This window comes from Lycium barbarum, chromosome 9, assembly GCF_019175385.1.
Source record: "Lycium barbarum isolate Lr01 chromosome 9, ASM1917538v2, whole genome shotgun sequence".
NCBI classification, from domain to species: Eukaryota; Viridiplantae; Streptophyta; class Magnoliopsida; order Solanales; family Solanaceae; genus Lycium; species Lycium barbarum.
Genome location: NC_083345.1, coordinates 5767696 through 5790658, shown reverse-complemented (window position 1 = coordinate 5790658; position 22963 = coordinate 5767696). Strand labels below are relative to the sequence as shown.

The following is a 22963-nucleotide window of genomic DNA, read 5'->3' as shown; positions in this document are numbered from 1 at the left end:
TGGAGAGTGGCGAATAACGGTGTCTTTTTATGTTAAAGTACAATTATGAGAAACTTTTGAGCAGGGAGGAGTCTATTTAGATTTTGTAGAGAAATATAGGATAAGAAAAAGTAAATCGAGGAGACCTTCTGCTAGCCCAAGATCGTTAACTGAGATCGGAAGATTCAACTAATGAAGAGGAAGCTTTGAAAAGAAGAACTTTGTAATGGAAGAAGACTCTCTTGAATTGGCTTGAATGATTTTCAATTGGGTTGATTAGAAATGTACAAGATCATCCCTATTTATAGTTGTCTATAGATGATTCTAGATATTCTTCTAGATACATCTACAAAAAAATTCTAGCAACTTTTATCTTCTAGTAATACTCTAGAACATCTAGATATTTCTATAAGATAATTATCTAAGATGCTACACTAGACCATTCTAGATATTCTTTTAAATATCTATGATATTTATTCTTCCAAAAAATTAATTTTAATTTTTCACAGATTTCCATTCTTAAAGCATTTGTTAAATAAAAGAGTATATTAGAAAAGTTTAAATTCGTCAATTTTTGGTTTTTTTATATCTAGGATAAATATGTTAATATGATCGTTACAAAAAAATCAGAACAAGGAAGATAAGCATAATGTTGTAATTTGAAAGGGTCAAATATACCCTTTATTATACTTTCGGTCTAATATACTCTTACAAATTTGCTCTTAATTTTGACGGAGTGACATGTGTCATGCTTAGAAGCAAATGATACACGCCCAATTTTAAATATTCTTCCTTTAGAAACTTACCCGTCAAACCCAACCCATTTTCTTTTCTTTTCATCTTTTTCCTCTTCTTCTCTTTTCAATCCGCAAAGTTTCAAACCTTGTTCTTTCGTGGTAGATTTCAAATCTAGGTGTTAGCAACGGTTGGATTTTGTTAGTCTAAGTATGTTTCTTCTATTTCCTATAACATCATTTTGTTTTTACTACTGTATGCTTTAATATTTAGATATGAATGAAGGTTCTCTTCTGTCTAAATTCTAAATCTAGATGCCAAAATTGCTTCTGGTCTCAAATTCTCAATCAGTCAACAAAGTGATAGTGATGTAAAATTCTGCATTTAGCGAATCATAATCAGTTAAATCTTTTGTATTCTCTGGAGTAATGTGATGTTTCACAAGGGTAACAATAACATTTCAAGACCTGCATTTTAAACGATTATATTTTAAGCTAGCGTTTGACCATAGATTCCAAAAAAAAACTTAGAATTTTTTTTTTCAAGTTTAACTGATTATGATTCGCTAAATGCAGATTTTTACATCACTATCACTTTGTTTTGGGTGAAATTATTCAAATTTTGAAAATGTGTTTGGCCATAATTTTTCAAAACATATTGCACTATTTATTTTGAAAAACATGAAACATCACTTATACCCGTAAGTTCTAAAAACTATCAAGAATACCCAATCATACAAAACATACATACTTGCTATCCCAAAATTATGCAGAACATGATATTTTAATAACAATTGCTAATAACACACTGACAAACAGCATCAAACCGATAAATCGAGTCCAACTGGAAAAAAAAAACCCGACTAGTGATTTGGTTTGACTTGATTTGGTATTGAAAAAAAAAATCGATCATAATTGGTTTGGTTTGTTTTAACTTAAAAAAAAAAAAGTTAAACCGAACCAAACCAATCCGACATTACGTATATTCGATTTTTAAAATATTTTATACATAAAAATATTTATTTGTAATGTAATTTATAAATATTTCTTAAAAAAAATCTCATAGTAGTTTTTTTTGTCTTTTATCATATTATTTCAAACTTAAACTAAGATTTTTGAATGTTAACAAGTTTTATATCCCATTGATGTTAGTAAATCAAATAAAGTCCAAATCAAAACCAACTCAACACCAATGCTAACAAAAGAAATTCAAATCTAACACTAAGAATTACAATATTATTGGATATGTATTCTTTAGTTTCGCATAATTGGTTTAGAGAGTGAAAATGTATAACTTGATTTTTTTCATTGTCATGTAATTAATACTTAGGAGCCGTTTGGACATGGTTTGAAATCATGGTTTCAAATCATGATTTGAAATCATGGTTTCAAATCATGATTTGAAATCATGTTTAAACATGTAATTTGAATATCTAAGTTGTATTTTCTCTCATAGACATAAAAACTCCAGAAGTTGTGAAAACTATCAAAACATTCTCAATTCTTATACAATCTTACCTAATGAGTAAGGCATAATTCATAACAAAATTAATACGCTACTAAAAGACCTTTCTAAAAAAATACAACATCAATTGATCAAACTTTAGTTCAATAAAAACGAAAATTTAACATGAATAGTAATGTAACTACTCTTTAATATAATCCTCTCACATGATAGACATAAATAAAGGTGGTGGAAGTTAATGAGGTTGGTAAATGGTTGGCGGGAGTAATTGTTAAAATTTATGGGTCTTTTTCTATAAAATATAAACTTATGGGCCAAATTTTATATTTAAAATTTTTGAAACCACAAAACATGCCTTTTTGGATGATTTGGGATTTCAAACCATAGTTTGAAACCATGAGATGAAATGCATTTCCAAATGCTGGTTTCATCTCATGGTTTCAAACTGCATGTCCAAACACCTACTTATTAGCCGTATTTATTTTAACATGACTTAGTATTTTTATATTATGGTCATTTTCTTTATGGCTTATTAATTAGCAATATTTATTTTAACCGATTTTATTATTTTTTTGTTGAATATTTATCATCACCCATCTCACATTTAGTGTTATTTTCTTAAGAAACACCTCAGTTATATAGTTGTATCTTACTAGAGTTAAAAAAATATTTGAAGTAAAAGTTATATGTTTTGTATAAAGACTTTTTTGGGGAAAAAAATCAAAAAAATCCGAGAAAACCTGAATTCTATTGGTTTGGTTTGGTTTATAAATTTAAAAACTCGACGCAATTGGTTTGGTTTGGTATTTGAAAAATCCGAACCAACCTGGTCCATGTGCACCCCTACTTACTAGCTACTACAATTCAAATTACAATACAAAGATTCATCCATGCAAGAAAAATAAAACAAAGGTAGCAATAGCTATTCTTTAATGTATTTCCCACATTGTACGAACAATCTCGACTTTATAGAAGACACTGCTTTAATTGTGTAAAGATGGTAGATACGGCTTTAATGGAGGAATATGGTAGATAAAATTAGTTGGGTCATAAATAAATGGGGTTTTTTTTTTATATAAAATATAAAAAATTGGGGTAGTTTTTAAAAGTTTTTAAAAGGCCAACACATATAGATCTTGACCCAAAAACAGGTTTGAGCCAGAATTTGAGAATTTGAAGATTTGTTTTCAAAATCTGTGAAAATTTTATAGCCAAACAGAGATTTGAAAACAAATCTTCAAAATATGCTCCCAAAATCTATGGCCCAACTGGACCTTACACTTCATATGAAGTTAATGCATCATATTTGCAAGACATAATACATAAATAGGCCCTCAAACTTGATTTCAGCTGGCAAGTATGCCCTTCAATTTTGGGTGTGCACAAGTAGGCATCTCAACTTGTATAAAGTTGAACACGTAAACACAAATGCTGATGTGACACATAATTTTGGAGGTGTCTAGATGACTATTTTGTAAATTGAAGTGTTCAACTGACAAAGTTGAGATAAATTGAGATGTCTACTTGTACACACCCAAAGTTGAAAAGCATACTTGCCAGCTGAGGTCAAGCTTGAAGGCATATTATGCTATTCGCAATTGTCACCTGCTCCAGCACAAAAGAATTTGACTTCAACTAAAACATATTCCAAACTCGATGCCCTGAAAGAACAAGACTAAGAAAATCCACCCATGGCTATCATCTAGATTTGAAATCTATCATTAAAGAACAAAGTTTGAAGATTCAGGTATTGAAAAGAGAAGAAGATGAAAAGAAAAGAAAATAGGACGGGTTAAACGAGTGGGTTTTTAAAGAAAATCGGGTATTTAAATTAGGGTCAAGTCATTTTATTCTAAGCTTGACCCATGTCCCGCCGTCATAATAAGAGCAAATTTGTGTCAGAGTATAATGGAAGGGGTTTATTTGGATCGAAAGTATAACGGGGGCTATTTGACCCTTTTCCGATAGTACAAGGGTATTTTGACCTTATTCCGTATTGTAAACCACGAGGTAGGTTAGTGTTACGAAGCCAAACTTGAGGGATTTCCGTAAAATTATCCCTTAAATTTATAAAACTTATCATTTCTTAAATTTATTAAAGTATTTCACTTGTAAAGATCTAAAACTGCTCGAGTTGTACATACTATACTAGAAATAGAGATTTTTACCCAAAGCCGACCGAATGCACTATGTACTTTTCCTACCTGGTAAATATAAATTATTCACTGAATATATGTTGGAATTAAACCAAGATTACTAATCCAAAGTTGTTTAGGATTGGTATTTGATATTTATTTAATTCATACTTAGTTAGGATTTATTTGTCTAGTTCATATTGGAATGAGTTTTCTAGTCCTAGTCTATTTTGATTTCTAGTATTATAAATAGGGATGCTATGTCACATATTTTCATTGTAGTGAGATTCAAGAGTTTTGAATTATTAAGTAAAGTCTCCTACCTTCTCTCTCTAGTTTGATATATTTCTTCCATATAGCCATTGTTGAGTCTTCCGCTTGTGTTTATATTAGTCCTTTGAGTATTTTTATTTCTTTCAAATTGGTATCAGAGCCTATGAGAGATCTGATCAAAGCCTACGTGTGATCCTTTCAAAGCCTTGTGTGCCCATCCAACTCTAGTTGACCTTTCAATAGGTAGTAACGCAGTATCATCAACAAATAATTTTTCTTCAAGCTCCTCAAAATATACAATCTCAGATAATGGTTCAAAATTGATTGCGTCTTCAAAATCCAGAATCATGCACGTCAATTGTGGATCTGGACCCTTAATTATTTCGGCTTCAATTTTGGGTAGATCATCAAAAACTGCTCTTGACGAATTCTTTTGCTTCTTTCATCACTAGATTCGCCTTCAATACCTTTAAACATTGTTTTCTTGTGTGATAATGGCGGGTACTTCTATTCCTTTTTCAATAGCCCCACATTGTATAGACCAATCATGTTTATTACATATTTCATTACTTAAAACACTAGGAGTCCTTACCGAAAGAGCATCAGTTCGAATCAAATTATCCTTTTTAGCTATCTCAGAAAACATTAACAAATCAATTTGAACATTATTGTATTTTGCGTTACAATCAAAGACATTTGTACCACAACAAAAGTTACCTCTACCTTCTCTTCTTTTCTCCGCAATTTCTGAATTCTGGCCTTCTTCGTTTATTTCTGCCAGATTCGATGACTCTTCTTTACCTTTTGGTTCATCCTTTGTTTGCAATGCCTCATCCACTATCTCATGTGTTTATCGATTCAATGACATCTCATATGATACCAATTCATCATCTAGATCATTAACTCTCAACGTATTAAGATCGTGGGTTGCCTCAATAACTATTTTCTTAATGTGAAATTCTAATCTTAGAGACCGCAATATCTTTTCCACAACTTTAACTTCTTCCAATTCTTCTCCGTTGATTTTCATATCATTAACAATTTCTGTAATTCTTACAAAAAATTCTTTGACAGATTCTGTTGGTTTCATCTGGACCAACTCATACTGTCTCCAAAGCTATTGAGTTTCTCTCTCTTCACATCTGTAGCACGCCTATATGATTTCACCAATATTGTCCAAGCTTCTTTTGCATGCAAATATTTGTTATATACATGTAATCAGACTTTGCAATTGAGGTAGTAGAATGCCATATAATTCAATTGCATATTTTTCTCCAATTGTGTAGCTGTTTCACCAGTCAATGTTGTGCCTTCTGGGGTTTTCACGAACCCTTCATCAATAATGAACCATAGTCCAACAACATTGAAGAATTCCTTCATCTTTTGATACCAACTCTCAAGGTTATTTTTTTTCATCAAACACAAAAATGAGACAATTCGGTAAATATGGAATATTCATATTCTTTTATATATGTCGGATCTCACACGAGGCTTTGATCGGATCTCACACAGGCTCTGATACCAATTTTAAGGAAATAAAAATACTCAAAGGAATAATATAAGCACAAGCGGAAGACTCAACAATAACTATATAGAAGAAATTTATCAAACTAGAGAGAGAAGGTAAGAGACTTTTAGTCGGATGGGCACACAAGACCAAGCACAAATCAAGTGAAGAAGCAGATGATTTTAAATCTAGGCGAGTTATTGAAGGATACAAAAAGAATAACAAATATGCTCATGATATTTTGAAGATGGAGAAAGCCAAATTAACTTTGAATCTTGTTGAAGAGAAACTGAAGCTGACTAAAGATGGCACTCGCAAGTTTGTTGATGCCACATACTTCAGGAAATTGTTCGAGAGTCTGAGGAAGTTGACTTCTACAAGATATGATATTGTTAATGGCACGCTCAAGTTTGAAGATTTTGGTTTAAGGGAGGCTATGTTGGAATTAAACCAAGATTACTAATCCAAAGTTGTTTAGGATTGGTATTTGATATTTATTTAATTCATACTTAGTTAGGATTTATTTGTCTAGTTCATATTGGAATGGATTTTCCAGTCCTAGTCTATTTTAATTTCTAGTATTATAAATAGGGATGCTATGTCACATATTTTCATTGTAGTGAGATTCAAGAGTTTTGAGTTATTAAGTAAAGTCTCCTACCTTCTCTCTCTAATTTGATAAATTTCTTCTATATAGCCATTGTTGAGTCTTCCGCTTGTGCTTATATTATTTCTTTGAGTATTTTTATTTCCTTCAATATACATTATATACTATACATCTTTTAGTTGTTTTTAGTTAAGTAATTGGATGGACATCTATTTAGGTTAATTCTTTCTATAAAAGTAGTAAACAAATAAACATCTTTAGTAATTACTTATGGAGAAAATCGAATACAGAAGCTTTTCACTTTGTGCTTTAAAAGTGATAATATAAGAAAAAGATGCAAAGGGGACATAAGGATTACGCAAGAAAAAAGCAAAGTATGTAAAAAGATAAATATCTCTTCTTGAGTGGTCCAAACAAATGATTCCTTTGATTAAGTAAAATGACATAAATTAGTGGGATTTAGTTTCATTGAGTGACAATATTTCTAATGAACTAATGTACAAGAAATTGCTAATTGATGCCCAAAAAGGGAAAATGAAAATATCAAATGCGATTCAGAGTTGGGCCACTGTCATAAAGCAACAAGAATTAGCCTAAATTGGGAAGGCATTCGATTCTTCGGTTCGATTTTTTTGAATTTCGATTCGGTTTTCGGTTTTTCAAAAGTGTGTACCAAATACCGAATCGAACTAATTCGGTTTGGTTTGATTTTTTTGATTCTGGTCTTCGATATATTTTTTTTTCAATTTTTACGGTAAGTGTCCTTCAATATAGTGACAAGACTAAGTTTAAGTTAACTAAAAATTCATTATGACTCCAAATATTGCTGGGGAACTAAAAGAAGAGACCTTTAGGCAAACAATAAGGTAGAACTGGAGAAAGGTTAGTACTTTGCAATTATCAGCAAACGCCTTGACAGATCTTATTGAGCTCAGGTCAAGTTTCTCAACATCGACGCCAGCATTAAATTTATAAAACTATCATTTTTCTATTTACTATTATAGAAGAGTGGGTTTGGTAGTCAACCTACTCTTCTATAATAGTAATTAAAAAAAATTAAAGTGGGGTTCACGTGAAGAATTAAGAGACAATTACAAACAAAAAAAAGGTGGGATCCACGTGAAGAAGTAGGAGACAATTGCAAAAAAAAAAGTACATTTACATAACGATAATAAGTTCAGAAAATAATAAAGGTATGCTTAAAGAAAATTTAAAGAAGAGAAATTCAGGAAAAAAGAAATAACGATTTAAATTGAACACAAAAATCACTAAAGAAGTCATAAAACCAAAAGATTTAAAACTTAGACCTTTGGGTATAAGTTTAGACACATACGTATACACATAATTTTTTAAAATAATGAAGTTGGTCTATACTTAAAAATTTAAGACTACAATAGATGCTAACACATGAAAGCGCTTTTCAGTATTGTTGAGTAGAAAGAGATGATAACATGAAATTAGGTAGGAGAAGGTGTATTTCAAATCTTTTCAATTGTAGAATCAAATCAGAAAAGTCATATATGGGAGAAGCGGACTAAGTAAAATAATTTATTGATATTTTTAATTAATTGAATTATAATACTTTCTATAATAAAAATTCCATAATTATATTATTAAAAGGTACTCTCTCTGTCCTAATTTATGTGACATAGTTTGATTAGACACGAAATTTAAAATAAAAAAGAAAGATCTTTGAAACTTGTGGTCTAAAACAAGTCATAAATATTTGTGTAGATTTAATTTCGTGAAAGGTAAAAGGGAAAATTTCAAATTAAATGATTTCTAAACATATATTTTTTTTTAAGATAGACTAAAAAAAAAATATGATAGCACGGACTTTCATCATCTAGTCTTAAATCTAGTATAATGTAAATCACAAGTAAAGAACTGAAACTGCTCGAATATATATATATATAGAATTATTTTAAGTGATACACAACACAAAATATAACGGACTGGTTTTATAATTTTTGTACGACTTAAATGATGCCAACAAGGTAGAGCCTAATTGCCCCAACAGAATTAAGAAATGCAATTTCTAACTTTTCAATAAAAGAGACGTGGCTTAAACTAAGGCCAGTCCCTCCAAAAATGTCACGCTCTTTTCTTAGACACACTGCATATCTCTCTTCACTTCCATTTCCAATTCGATTCATTTCCTTTACAGCAATGCCAAAAGCACGACAAAATCATGTGATGCAAAACCCAGGTGCCCAAAAATGAAAAATAGCTTTTAAAATTCTTGCAAGAATATGTTGTTTTCTCTGTATAATGTTCCTTTATGTTTGTTATTTAAATCTTGAACTTTTAACATCTAATTTCAAGTTTTAACCTTAAAATTCAGCTTAAACAATCTTTTTACCTGAATGCCGACGTTTTTTTAAAGCTAAATATTAAGTAGGCGTTTGGTCATAGAAACCAAATATTTTTCACTTTATTTAGAATTTTTGAAGTTGTTTGGTTATAATTTTTGCAAAAATATATTTGGTTCTTTGAATATACCGAAAGTGAAAAATTGAAAACAGGTATTTATTTCGAATTTTCATGGCCAAACAGGTTATACTTTTTGCAAATGAGAGAATAGAGCATTTTATTTGGAATTACGAAGATAGAGTTGGAAAACAGGTTATAAGTTGTTTTTCAAATTTTGGAATCCAACTTCAAGTTCAATTTGTAATTTTCTTGGCCATATACATATTTTAAAAGAAAGTGTAAAATTATTCCAAAAAAAAAAGTGTATAAATATTTTTTATGGTCAAAAGGGTGCTTAAAATTCAGCTTAAAGGTGTAATCTTTTTCCTGAATGTGGGCATTTTCTTGCTAATTGTCAAAGTATAATTAGTTTCTGGTATTGAACCTTGAAGAATTTCAGCTTGAATGTGTTGCTTTTTGCCTTGTAAAGAAGAGTTTTGTTTTTTTCTTTTGTGGTATGTCTTATTGGAATGAAGGGTTTATGTAGTCATCAAAAAACCGTTAATTTTAGGTTCTGAAGTTGTTGGCATTGTTCCTAAGAAGAGAGTGAGAAAAAGGAGAGTGGAAATTATAGCCAAAGAGGTTAAGACAGAATCTCCAGATGAAAAAGTATGGTAATTTCTTCTCCTAAAAAATGGAGATTCCATTTGTTTATGATTATGATCATTCTTTTATCTTGCAAAAGTTTGATTCCGTAATGCTGCTTGGTCTTATCATGTTTCTGATGAAATTTGTGTGAGAAAATTTAGCTTGATTGGGAGCCACTCTGAAGTAGATCAACGATATTTGTTAGAATGTTGTTACATAGACAAGCTAATATGCATACAGAGGTTGGATCCAAAACTTGAACATTACTGATTCGACTTCTCAAATTTACCACAATTCATTCGACTTACTGGGTCCGAAATCTATTATTTGTACGAATATTTTTGCACGTATACGTGGTTTGAGCCAAAATATTGGATTTGGATGAACTCATAACTTATGTATTAAATCCGCCTCTGCATCTACCTACTCTTTGTTGGGGTAATTAAAGTATAGAGCTAATATGAGAGAAAAATACTTCTATTACTTTCAAGAATAGAAAGAAGAGACATACAAGCTCTAACAAAAAAAACTCTCAAAAGACACCTCACAAATCTCTCAAGGATATTACACAACTCTTCTTGGTTGTGCTGTGATGATCTAATATCTGATGATAGAAAGCTTTACAAGCTTCTCTATTTATAGGACCAAAACTAGGTAGGTGGAAGGTGTGAGGAAGCTTGGAGGAAGCTTCAATGGTGGGTGAGAGGAAGGTGACTCCTAGGTGTGAGAAAGCATCCTTTGTCATTCATACATTTGGAGGAAGCTTCATAGAAAGTGCTAGGATATGTCCTGGAAATTTCTTCAATTCTCCCCTTCCAGGCATATTCAGAACAAGCATCCCGACTATGTCTCTGCATAGTTCTAGCTTATCTCGTGTCACCACCTTTGTCAGCATGTTTGATGGATTCTCCTTTGTGTTGATCTTCACTAGTCTCAACAGTTGTTGATCAATCGTCTCGCGTATCCAGTGATACCGAACATCAATATGTTTTGTACGGGAATGGTACATGGAGTTCTTGCTCAAGTCTAGAGCACTCTGACTGTCACAATGTATCTTGTACTCTTTCTGCTGGATCCCAAGTTCTTGGAGATAGCGCTTTAGCCACAACATTTCTTTACCAGCTTCAGCGGCAGCAATGTATTCTGCTTCTGTTGTAGATAAAGCGACACACTTCTGCAATCTTGATTGCCAAGAAACAGCTCCCCCTGCAAAAGTGTAGATATATCCTGAAGTAGATTTTCTACTATCAATATCTCCGGCCATATCAGCATCTGTATAGCCTTCCAAGACTGGATCAGCTCCTCCGTAGCAAAGACATAACTTCGTGGTACCCTTCAAGTATCTGAGAATCCATTTGACTGCCTCACAATGCTCCTTCCCGGGGTTAGAAAGAAAACGACTCACTGTACCCACTGCATGAGCGATATCTGGCCGTGTGCATACCATGGCATACATCAGACTTCCAACTGCTGAAGAATAGGGCACCGCTGACATCTCCCCGATCTCTTCCTTGGATGTGGGACATGTTCTTTTGCTCAACTTGAAGTGATTCGCAAGTGGAACACTAACTGGTTTGGTATTATTCATGTTGAATCTCTCAAGTACCCGTTCAATGTACTTCTCTTGAGATAGCCATAACTTGCGATTCTTCCTGTCTCGAGTGATCTGCATCCCAAGAATCTGTTGAGCTGGTCCTAAGTCTTTCATATCAAAAGACTTAGAGATTTCTTTCTTCAGTTGGTTTATCTTTATTTGATCTTTCCCAACGATCAACATGTCGTCTACATATAGTAGAAGAGCAATGAAGGTACCGTCTGGAAGTCTCTTGATGTATACACACTCATCCGCAGTAGTCTTCTTGTAGCCTTGACTCTTCATGCATGAGTCAAACTTCTTATTCCACTGCCTTGGTACATGTTTCAAACCATACAAGCTTTTAGATAGCTTGCACACGAGATTATCACTTGAAACCTCAAAACCTTCTGGCTGCTGCATATAGATTTCTTCTTTCAAATCTCCGTGAAGAAATGCTGTCTTCACATCCATCTGTTCAAGCTCGAAGTTCATACTTGCTGCCAAGCCAAGTATAACTCGGATTGAGGTCATCTTGACAACTGGTGCAAAGATCTCATCAAAATCAATTCCTTTCTTCTGTTGGAACCCTTTGACAACCAACCGAGCTTTGTGTTTCACCACTTGTCCGCTTGCATCCTTCTTTAACTTGAACACCCATTTGTTTCTCAGTGCCTTCTTCCCTTTAGGAAGTTCTACGATCTCATAAGTTTGATTTTTCTGTAGAGATTCTAACTCATCCTGCATTGCTATCAGCCATTTTGCTTTATCCTTATGAGACATAGCTTCTTGAAAACTCTCCGGTTCTCCATCTTCAGTAAGCAAAAGGTATTCAGATGATGAGTACCTTTTTGATGGTATATGGCCTCGTTCAGATCTACGAGCAGTTGGAACCATCTGAGAAGAACTACCATCATCTGTGTCGTGTGATGGTTCTGGTGAGGTGGGTTGTGGCTCCCCTTGCTCAGCACTCTCTTCTGTCTCCTCATCTTCTTCTGCTTCTGAGTTTTCTTCTGGTACTTCGTCATTATTTCTTAAGAACAATTCTGGTGCTTCATTTGAAACTTGAGCACCCTCATTTGACTTCTGAGACATCGTGGATTTTTTCAATGTCTTCTATTGTCAAATTTTCGTGAAACACAACGTCCCTACTTCTGATCACTTTTTTCTCCTTAGGATCCCATAACCTGTATCCAAACTCTTCATTTCCGTAGCCAATGAAAATGCATGGGATAGTTCTCGCATCAAGCTTCTGTCTGAGCTCTTTGGATACATGTGCATATGATGAACACCCAAATACTCTAAGATGTGAGTATGTAGGATCCTTACCTGTCCATAGCCTCTCTGGAACTTCAAAGTTGAGTGGTACTGAAGGTGATCGGTTGATGAGATAACATGCGGTATTGACTGCTTCTCCCCAAAATGGCTTTGGAAGTTTAGCCATGTTCAGCATGCTCCGGACACGCTCCATGATAGTCCGGTTCATTCTTTCAGCAACACCATTATGCTGAGGGGTGCGCGGTACTGACTTCTCATGTCGAATGCCATATGCTCTGCAATATGCATCGAACACCTTGGAAGTATACTCGCCTCCATTATCAGATCGGAGACATTTCAGCTTCTTTCCTGTTTCACGTTCCACCAAGACGTGAAATGACTTGAAGCACTCGAACACCTGGTCCTTCGTCTTCAGGAAATACACCCACACTTTCCGAGAAGCATCATCGATAAAAGTCAGAAAATATCTGCTTCCACCGAGTGATTCAACCTCCATAGGACCGCAGACATCAGAGTGTACCAAACTTAACAACTCTGATCTTTTTGTTGAAGTGAAATTAAATGACACTCTATGTTGCTTACCGAAAAGACAATGATTGCAAGGACACAGTGCAGCGTTCTTGTCAACATTTATAAGATTCTTCTTCATCAAGGTAGTCAACCCTTTCTCGCTCATGTGGCCGAGTCTCTGGTTCCATAAATCCTGAGAAGCCTCCTCTGCAATGTTAAGGCTGTCTGTACAAATTCTCAAATGCGTTTTGTACAATGTGCCACAAATATGTCCTCGAGCGATTGTCAAAACGCCCTTTGACATTTTCCATGTGCCTCTGCTAAAATGGTTTTCATACCCTTGTTTGTCAAGAGATACCACTGACAGGAGATTGAGCCGAAGATCTGGCACATGTCTGACATCCTTCAAAGTGATTGTGCTCCCGGTACCTATCTTTATTTGTACATCACCAATTCCGGCTATTCCAGAGGAACTGGAATTACCCATCTTCACCGCTCCAAAGTCTCCAGCTTTGTATGTTGTGAAGTAGTGCATGTGGGGAGTTACGTGGTAGGATGCTGCAGTATCTACCACCCATTCCATGTCTTCTCTTGAGACGTGAAGGCATGTCTCATCATGGGTAGTACAGTACACTACATCACCTGAGACTGTGATGAGCGCTTCACCACCCTTGTTCTTCGGTTGAGAACTGCTCTTGCCTTGCTCCTCTAGCTATTTGTAGCAATTCTTCTTCATGTGACCCTCTATACCTCAATGGTGGCAGGCATAAGAAGGTTTCCGACCATCCGATGATCTCCCCCGACTTTTGCCTCTACTTTGCCATTTTCCTCTACTGTTTCTTTGTTGTTTTCCTTGTGATCTTCCTCGATTCTCCGTCACAAGGGCATGAGTCTGATCTGTGCTCATGTTTTTCCTTCTTGCCTCTTCATTGAACAATGCATCCTTGACCACAGACATGGTAAGTTTGCCATCTGGGGCTGAGTTGCTGAGAGTCACAACTAGTGTTTCCCAACTATCAGGAAGGGAACTAAGAAGTAGTAGAGATTGCATTTCGTCTCCAAGTGGCATTTCTACACAAGATAATTGATTTACCAGACTCTGGAACTCACTAGTATGTTCGGCAACAGAAGTTCCACTTTTGAGCTTCATATTGACAAGGCGTCTCATCAGAAGGGCCTTGTTCCGAGCGGTCTTGGCCTGGTACATGTCTTCCAACTTCTTCCAAAGGGCATAAGCGTCGATTTCTTGTGCAACGTGGTGGAAGACACTATGGTCAATCCATTGTCAGATTTGACCAATAGTTTTTCTATTAATTTTCTTCCACTCTATTGACTTGGGCGGGTCAGGATTAATACCCTTCAACTCTATTGGATCAAAAAGGTCTTTACAACTGAGAAAATCTTCCATCCGAGGTTTCCACAGCGTGTAGTTGGTAGCCGTGAGCATAATCATAGCTCCAGAAGATGAAGTTGACTCGTCAATGGTAATTTTTCACCTTCTGAATAATTTTCAAAAAAAAAATTGAGGGACCAAACTGCAATTTTTCAAAATTACAAAACTGACCGGTGTCGTGGCAGCTAATGCAGGAGCACCAAGGTAATTCTTTTCTGATGTGGAAGTTCAGACTATGCTGCTACCACAGAGCATACTCAGACAGAACCTTGGCTTTGATACCACTTGTTGGGGTAATTAAAGTATAGAGCTAATATGAGAGAAAAATACTTCTATTACTTTCAAGAATAGAAAGAAGAGACATACAAGCTCTAACAAAAAAAACTCTCAAAAGACACCTCACAAATCTCTCAAGGATATTACACAACTCTTCTTGGTTGTGCTGTGATGATCTAATATCTGATGATAGAAAGCTTTACAAGCTTCTCTATTTATAGGACCAAAACTAGGTAGGTGGAAGGTGTGAGGAAGCTTGGAGGAAGCTTCAATGGTGGGTGAGAGGAAGGTGACTCCTAGGTGTGAGAAAGCATCCTTTGTCATTCATACATTTGGAGGAAGCTTCATAGAAAGTGCTAGGATATGTCCTGGAAATTTCTTCACTCTTGTGAGTGCAATGTATTATGTTGTCTTGGGATCAAGTGAGTTAACCATTCAGTGGCCCTCTCCTTGGGAATTCTTGAAATGAGTACAATTCAGTTGAGTTTTCACCTGAGGGGCTTACTGGCTTGATTGAGCATTAATTTGATGCATTATAGAAAAGACTAGATTTTTATTCCCTCAAAAAGGTTTTGAATTTGAGGGGAAACTTTTTGAGCGTGTAATGTAACTGTAGAATATTCTGGGGATGTAAGGGGAAGTTACACATTTGGCCGCTTGGGCAAAAATATTTATAGCCGCTAGCCGATATACACATATTATACATGGTTACACACTTAAATACATACTATTATACATCTGCCGCCTATTCTTTTTGGTGGGCGGCTATTTAAGATTAATTACTCTAATGATAATCTCCGGTGATAGAATTCACTGTATACTATAGAACTAAAGAAGTTATGATATCTCCAAGTAACTTTCCTGGAGGACTGACAATTCTCTCCTTTGTCATCTTGAAATCTTGTTTCTGCTATACGGTCCTACTATCAGTATATTAGAAGCTTATGGTAGTGGTTTAGACAGTAGTCAATACTGATGGATATTTCAGAAATCTTCAGGTTTTTCAAGATCGACTAAGAAAATGATCTTGCATAAGATGATGTGGAAGGCCAAATAGTAAGGATATGGATTTTCCGAATCTAAACTATGTCAAACGTTATGTGAAATGTTATTTTGTCTATGCGAAAAAAGGGAAGATTTTAGATGGAAGTAGCTATAGAAGTTTGCATATTGCTTCCTATGTCGGTTTAGAATGTTATATTCCTTTTGGCTATTCAGTGGAACTAGCAGCACCTTGTGACCTCAATCCATCTGGACTTCCCGCTGAATAGATTAAAACTTTAAAGCAGCATGCTATAAAGAGAAAAATAGGTCGATACGAAAAGTTGTTAGAGACAGAAAACGAGCATTACTGATGGAACATACTAGTAAAGGGTTTATTAGGTGGTCTCTTCATCTTTCCTTGACATACCGGTGTCTCATCGTTCTAGCTTCACATTAATATTAAATGTGGCTATTGAAAGGGTTTATTAGGGTTTTCTTTTTCCTCCCTTCTCAAAAAAAAAAGTAAGTGTTTTGAAGTAGGTACGGGAACTTTATATGGATCCTACATGATACACTAAAAACAAAAAAAAATGTGAACCTACCTGTATCTTATACCTGTCCGTTCTAATACTCAATCGAGTCCATGTAACATGGGGTGAAAGCGAGCATCTTAAGAGCTCCTGGATTATGACTTTTAGCTCCATCTCTTCGCACAATTTAATTGTACACTCAATCCAATTTGATTGTCCAACTTTGCTTCCGAAAGATTGGAATGACCTACGAGAGTGATCAAGCACATTATTAAAATTGAAGTAATTATTACAAGGTTTGACTTTAAGATTATTTTGTTATATTCTCAAAAAGAAAAACTGGGAAAGACCATTTCGCGAAAGAGAAATTTTTTCTGTGGTCTATGTACTTCACAGTCTATTTTAAATATCGGTTACTATAGATCCTTGGTTCTTGAGGTTGCAAGAGTAAAAACAAATCATGTGTTTTTTCAACTTATTGCAGTTTCTCAGGCATCCAGACATTGAAGATTTTGCAAATAAAAGTGACAATATTTATTCTCGGTCAAGTGAGTACCAAGGACTATTTCTGTTTCCTTATCTTTTATCTTTCTGCTGTTCTAGTTTCCATATTGATATTGAACGTTGCACGATATATCTCCATGTAGATTCTGCTGTTGAAAGAAGAAGGACTTAGCTCTCTTATTTGTTTGCAACTGCTTCTTTTTTTTTTTTTTTTTGTTAATCATTGAGGATAGTTCTCATGTTTAACAAACTTTATGGATAGTAAGACTAAGATATGGCAAATTTGAAGACTAAAATATGGCAAATTTGATGCAGTTCAACGTCCTGCCAACTGGGAAAGGGTCATTGAAGGGATACGCAGAATGAGATCATCAGAACATGCGCCTGTGGACTCCATTGACCCGGATGAAGGGATGACTTCTCTTCAACCTAAGGTGCATACATCTTTGCAGATTTGACGTTTGGTTAGTGATTGTCTTCTTTGACTGTGTTGTATTTTCCCTAAAAAGTGTTAACTAAATTTAGGGGTTGTTTGGTTGCTGGTTAGGGGGTGATTTTCATGTATTGAAAACCTGCATAGCTTGTACCATGTTTGGTAGCATTCTTTCGCTATTTATAAAATTCAACACGCCAAATACAGTGTTTGGTTAGAGATTTAGAATCCCGCATAACTAATACATGAATAAGTTATGGGGGAATCTATGTATTATTTTATGCATGATAGAAGATGGAGTAACTAATACATGCATAATTAAACCCTGCATAACTAATTCCTGCATTACTAACACCTGCATAACTTTAACCAGCAACCAACCGACCCCTAGTTATCAAGCAAGGAGGTGATTTTCTAGCATCTAAAGACACTAGAGTCCTCTGTGGCAACAAATTCAGCTTATTGCTTTTAGGCTTTTCCTTGACAAGATGGACTTGTGGGAAGGACATTTTTAACATCTAAATAAGGGAAAGGCGAGATATAACATCCAATGAGAGAAATTGAAATTAAATGATGAAAGTTCTCTAAAATGTAATCTAGAACTGAGTGCTCATATATAAAAATAAGTTGAGAACGAAAGTGTCCTTTTACTTTTTTTACGAGCAAGCTCGTATAATAATTTAACACTTCTGATAGGATGTTATACATTTTTGATCTTTACAACTTAGTTATTTTGTAGTTGCTGGAAGGGTGTGGATGCTGATGTTGATTACTATTTTCTTCTTCACTTTTTCTGTTCACAATCTCATCAGGAAAGAAGATTTGCTGAACTGGTTGGGTCATTGTTATCAAGCCAGACAAAGGGTCATGGCAAGTGTTGAGATTACTAGTGTTGGAAGTTTCAGCTATATGATGCTTGTTAATAACGTGATTATCTCTTTATAGGACTACATTCATGTTCTCTTTGTGATAGGTTGTGTCTTTGGAATGAGTTAGTAACCTATCGAGATATGTTTTCCTCTTCCTATCTTAGAGATTACTCTGATATCTCTGTCATCTTACTACCTAAATTCTATTTATTTTTGTCATCAAGATCATCTTGATCTTATACTTCATCGGAGATCTTTTTACCGAGTGTAGCAAACTCCTTGCTTTTGTACGTGGTACACCCAGTTCTGCTACGCCCTCCGCATCATACCGTTGTGATCCCACAAGTGGGGTCTGGGGAGGGTGGGTTGTACCCGGACCTTATCCCTACCTTTACAGGGTAGAGAGGTTGTTTCTGATAGACCCTCGGCTCAAGAAAAGCGTTGTTCAAAGGAAGTTTGAGAAATATAAGGGTAAAAAGCTATGATAAAAATATCGAAGAGAAGATAGTATTGACAACAAAAATAGTAAAGATAGCCAAATTAGAAGAAACAACGGTAGTAATAAATTTAAAGAATAAAATAAAGATAGAATAATAATACTAATAATATTGGTAAGGAGAAGAGGCGGCAGATAAGGTACTCTAAGCTAGAACCATGCTCTCCAAAAGAGAGAAATTGCTCAACTACCTACTAAGCTTCTACCCTAATCCTTGACCTTCATCCTCTCTTATTTAGGATGGCTGAGCTGAAGATGTGTCATGTCCTGTCTAATCACCTTTCCTAGTTCCTCCTCGGTCTACCTCTACCTCTCCGTAGACCTATCACTGCCAACCTCTCGCACCTCCTCATTGGGGCATCTATGCTCCTCCTCTTCACATGTGAGAACCATCTCAGTCTCGCTTCCCCGTCTTGTCCACCACGGAGGCACTCCAATCTTGTCCACACAGTTACGCCCGCATCCTCATAGAATAACTTGTCATAAAAAACTAGTTTATCAAAATGGGATAACTAGGAGAATACCAATATATGATTAGTAGAAAAAGATGATTTCAAGAAGCTATCTCACATCCATCTTTTGAGGAGATGATTACTTGAAGTCAGACATTAATCTGTTCCATTGAAAGTGTTCCGCAATTCTTTGAGGCTGTGATATTCTTCTCTGACTTCCTATTGATATGTAATGATGTCCTCTGAATCTGCAGAAGCAACTCAACGGCTCCTCGAAAATAGTTTGCTGAGTGCTGGCGCAATGGATAAAGCTGATGAAGACACCATAAAGAGCTTGATATACCCGGTATGTGCTCAGTGATGTCAGTTTAATGATTTTACTTTATTCACTTTAGTCCCAAAAAGATTTGTCATTTGCCCTCACTCCAAATGACTTGACAACTTTTATTGTCAGGTTGGATTTTACACAAGAAAGGCTAAGCACCTAAAACAAGTTGCAAAGATATGTATCTCTAAATATGATGGAGACATTCCTAGTTCAGTGGACGAGTTGCTTCTACTTCCAGGTGTTGGTCCGAAGATAGCTCACTTGGTAGGAAGTATGCTTCTGTCATTTTCCTTTCACTGCACATTTCTAAGTTATTCAAAATAGCATTTTCCTTTAGGTTATGATTATGGCATGGAACAAAGTTGAAGGGATTTGTGTAGACACCCACGTGCATCGTGTTAGCAATCGGCTTGGTTGGGTCTCACGGCCTGGAACAAAGCAGGTATGCTTAATTCTATTTGAAGGGGTTGACTATCACTTTGTAAAGTTGAAAAATAGCCTCTTGTGACGCTTTGCTTTTTGGTGTACTGATGATATCCCTATTTGTATAGAAGATTGGGTATCTTTTGTAGAAGATAATATTTGGTGTAGGTTTCTCTACTTTTTGGTGTACGATTTCCTCTTCGTTAATAAATTACTCCCTTCGTAAAAAAAAAATGGAACATTTAACAGCTCCTGATTTCAAATGTTACCGTTCCCACTTAGTCAGATGTGAGAAATGCATAATAACGATATGTTTAGATTGAAACCAATAATTTTCTTAGAAAAAATACTCACAGCACTCCGTTCCTACTTGTTTTACTCTGTCAGGGAACAAGATCCCCCGAAGAGACTAGGGTCTCCTTGCAGCAATGGCTTCCAAAAGAAGAATGGGTTTCCATTAATTTGCTTTTGGTACGTTTTCCCTTCATTCTTTCTCTGAAGCATAGTTGATCATCATATCCAATCTCCAGAATAGAAACTACTTTTACTCGTCTTTAATATTTCTCCAAATAATCATTTATCAAAAAGGTACATTTGACTTACTTTTACAACAAATTTTCAAAAACTAACTGTGCCTCCAAAATTGGACTACTCAGAGTGAGGATAGCTCAACTGAAGATGAATTTTCTCTCCCCTCTGGTTATTCTTGCTTCAGTTTTGTGGCTATGGCCTTTACAGGTAGGCTTTGGACAGACCATATGTACTCCTCTGAGACCTCGCTGTGCAAAATGCACGGTAAGTGAACTCTGTCCATCGGCATTTAAGGAGATATCAAGCCCCAAGAAGAAACTTTGACAAGGTTGTTAGCTGCAAAGTGATCCAATTTTCAAGTTCTATTTTCTAATGATAAATGTCGAGTTTAGCTAAAAGGATAGTTGATCACACTATTTTGTATAGTATTTATTTGAGCGAGTTCAGTCACTCCTACTTAGTAATTTCTAAAGAACTAGAGGCAGAAGATACTATGCTTGAGTATTTCTAAGTTTAATTAGAGAAAATAATTTAATGTCTATCATAGTCCTTGACATATGATACAATTACTATTCAGGGTAACTTATGTATCATTTAGATAATTGATTAATTTCATATTAGATATATTTGGATTCTTGTTCAGGGGATGTTTAACATATTTAGTGGCCTAAAGCCACATTATATTAAGAGGCCTTAAGCTTCTTTCTGTAAATTTTTTAAAAACTTTGGCATTTCTCAAATTAACTTTTTGAAAAACAAAGCTATTAAGTAATATTGTTTAATAATCTGTTTCCTCTAATAGTTCTTTTCTAATTAAAAATATCACCGATTCATTTAATATTTCTTGAGATATGGATAAAGAGTTCCTTTTTGAGTTTTGAGTGACTTGATTTATATTTTCTAGTTGCTATATTCGAATTTTAGCATGTAATAAAAAAGAATACACTTATGGAGTAAAGTATAAAAAGACAACAAATGTGAAATTAAAAAAAAAAAAAAAAAAAAAAAGAGGCAACAGAAAGCTCGAACAATAGGGCATGATTCTAGAAGTTGGTAATTTAGTATAAAAATAAACTTTTGTAACTTCAATTTGCTATATTTTAAGCAGGTTTATCTATAGCTATTCTTTTGGATGTTTTTATCGTAAAAAAATATTTAGTATAAAAACTTGAACTCTTTGAGACAATAGATAACTTAGTAGGAAGAAGAAGAAGAAGAGTAAAAATTATGAGAAAGTAAATCAGAGAAAGAAGATTATTCATGTGAGAATGTAATAAATTGTCTAATAACGATTACTTGTTACATTACTAAACAATTTTATTTCCTTTGTGAAGAGCTTGTATATTATTTCACCTTACAATATTCAATATTTGTCTTAAGAACTTAATCATAAAACTTTTAGTATCACTAATAAAAAAATGGGGCCTCCAAAATGTGGAGACCTAAAGCCTTTGCTTCAGCAGCTTGGCCCTTTAGCCGGCCTTGTTCTTGTTGTCCTCTTATGTAGGCACCATTATATGCGATTGAACCGTACTCCCTCCGTTTCATAATAAGTGGTTTTTTAGGTTTTTTAATTTTTTTCAAAATAAGTGGTGCTTTAATATTTCAAGAATATTTTGGACAGATTCTTTCAAAATTGACCTTATTTAAAGAATCAAGATTCATTAATTACCTTCTTTTTTTTCAAGAATACTTAGGGGTAAGTTAGTAAAAACACTCCTAATTTTCTAGAAGTAAGCAATTTCTCAAGGGGTGTGCATGAGCTAAAAGGATCACTTATTATGGAACGGACGGAGTAATTAAGTACTATAATGTGATTAGAGTTATAAGTGGTTGTGAAAGGAAAAGGAAATATGAGGCCTAGTCTAATTAATTCAATTTTAACTATTTCATGAAGCAAATGGAAACTCTTAACTCTATATCCTTAGAATACTACTTTGCAAGTCAGTCTTATCATGCTTAATATAAGAGTAATATGTTGTTGTAGTTCAACTTAAACTTGATAGTATAAATATTCTATTTATATCATAAAACATAAAACTCAAAAAAGTTACCCTTAAAATTCTCTGTACAAGGTTCCTCCTATTTGGACTGGATTATGTTTTCCATAAATCAATGGACATACATTTAGGTTTAACATGGATACAACATCTAAAACCGTAATTCATTGAACGCCAATTGAAAGAACAAGTACTGATATATAAGGGTTGGCCATTCGATCGGTTCGGCTTAAGAAATTCGGTTCGGTTTTTCTGTTTGGTAATAATGGTAACCGAAACTGAACTGAATTAAATTCGATTCAGTTCGATTTTTGCAATTTTGGTTTGATTTGCTTTGGTTTGGTTAAATTCTTTAATACCTTATTTCACTCAATGTTAAATTCTTAAATATTGTAACTACTTGAATGAACATAGTGCCAAATCTGCCCATCCACTCCACCACCAGTAAAGAAATAGGGAAGTAAAGAGTCTGCTCCATTATCTCTTGGACATAACATGTGTATTTAAGAATTCAAACTCAAACAAAGTAGCACTGATGGTTCTTTGTAAGAAACCGGCACTTCTAATGAGCATGAATCACTGCACTCTGCCTTTGAGTTAATGAAGATGAGGATAAAGAGCAT

At 34.6% G+C, this 22963-nt stretch overlaps 1 protein-coding gene across 2 annotated transcripts; it reads left to right on the top strand.

The window, feature by feature from the left end:
- Window positions 1–8702: 8702 nt before the first annotated feature.
- On the top strand, window positions 8703–20982 carry LOC132608870 (endonuclease III homolog 1, chloroplastic-like). Of its 2 annotated transcripts, none has more exons than XM_060322647.1 (10): window positions 8703–8909; window positions 9684–9781; window positions 16789–16852; window positions 17124–17242; window positions 18054–18111; window positions 19313–19404; window positions 19513–19650; window positions 19724–19828; window positions 20197–20280; window positions 20466–20982. In XM_060322647.1, the coding sequence occupies exons 1-10, from the start codon at window positions 8792–8794 to the stop codon at window positions 20610–20612; spliced, it is 1023 nt and encodes a 340-aa protein (XP_060178630.1). In that variant the 5' UTR covers window positions 8703–8791; the 3' UTR covers window positions 20613–20982. The 2 variants fall into 2 exon arrangements, with proteins under 2 accessions (XP_060178630.1, XP_060178631.1); XM_060322648.1 differs by having other exon boundaries at window positions 8717–8909; window positions 20548–20982.
- The last annotated feature ends 1981 nt before the right edge of the window (window positions 20983–22963 follow it).

Bases quoted from the DNA above. Each gene is read 5' to 3' on its own strand.
- LOC132608870 (XM_060322647.1), top strand. From the start codon at position 8,792: ATGTCACGCTCTTTTCTTAGACACACTGCATATCTCTCTTCACTTCCA. The intron at 16,853-17,123 runs GTGAGTACCAAG...AATTTGATGCAG, and splicing joins CAATATTTATTCTCGGTCAA to TTCAACGTCCTGCCAACTGG. The intron at 17,243-18,053 runs GTGCATACATCT...CAATCTCATCAG, and splicing joins TGACTTCTCTTCAACCTAAG to GAAAGAAGATTTGCTGAACT.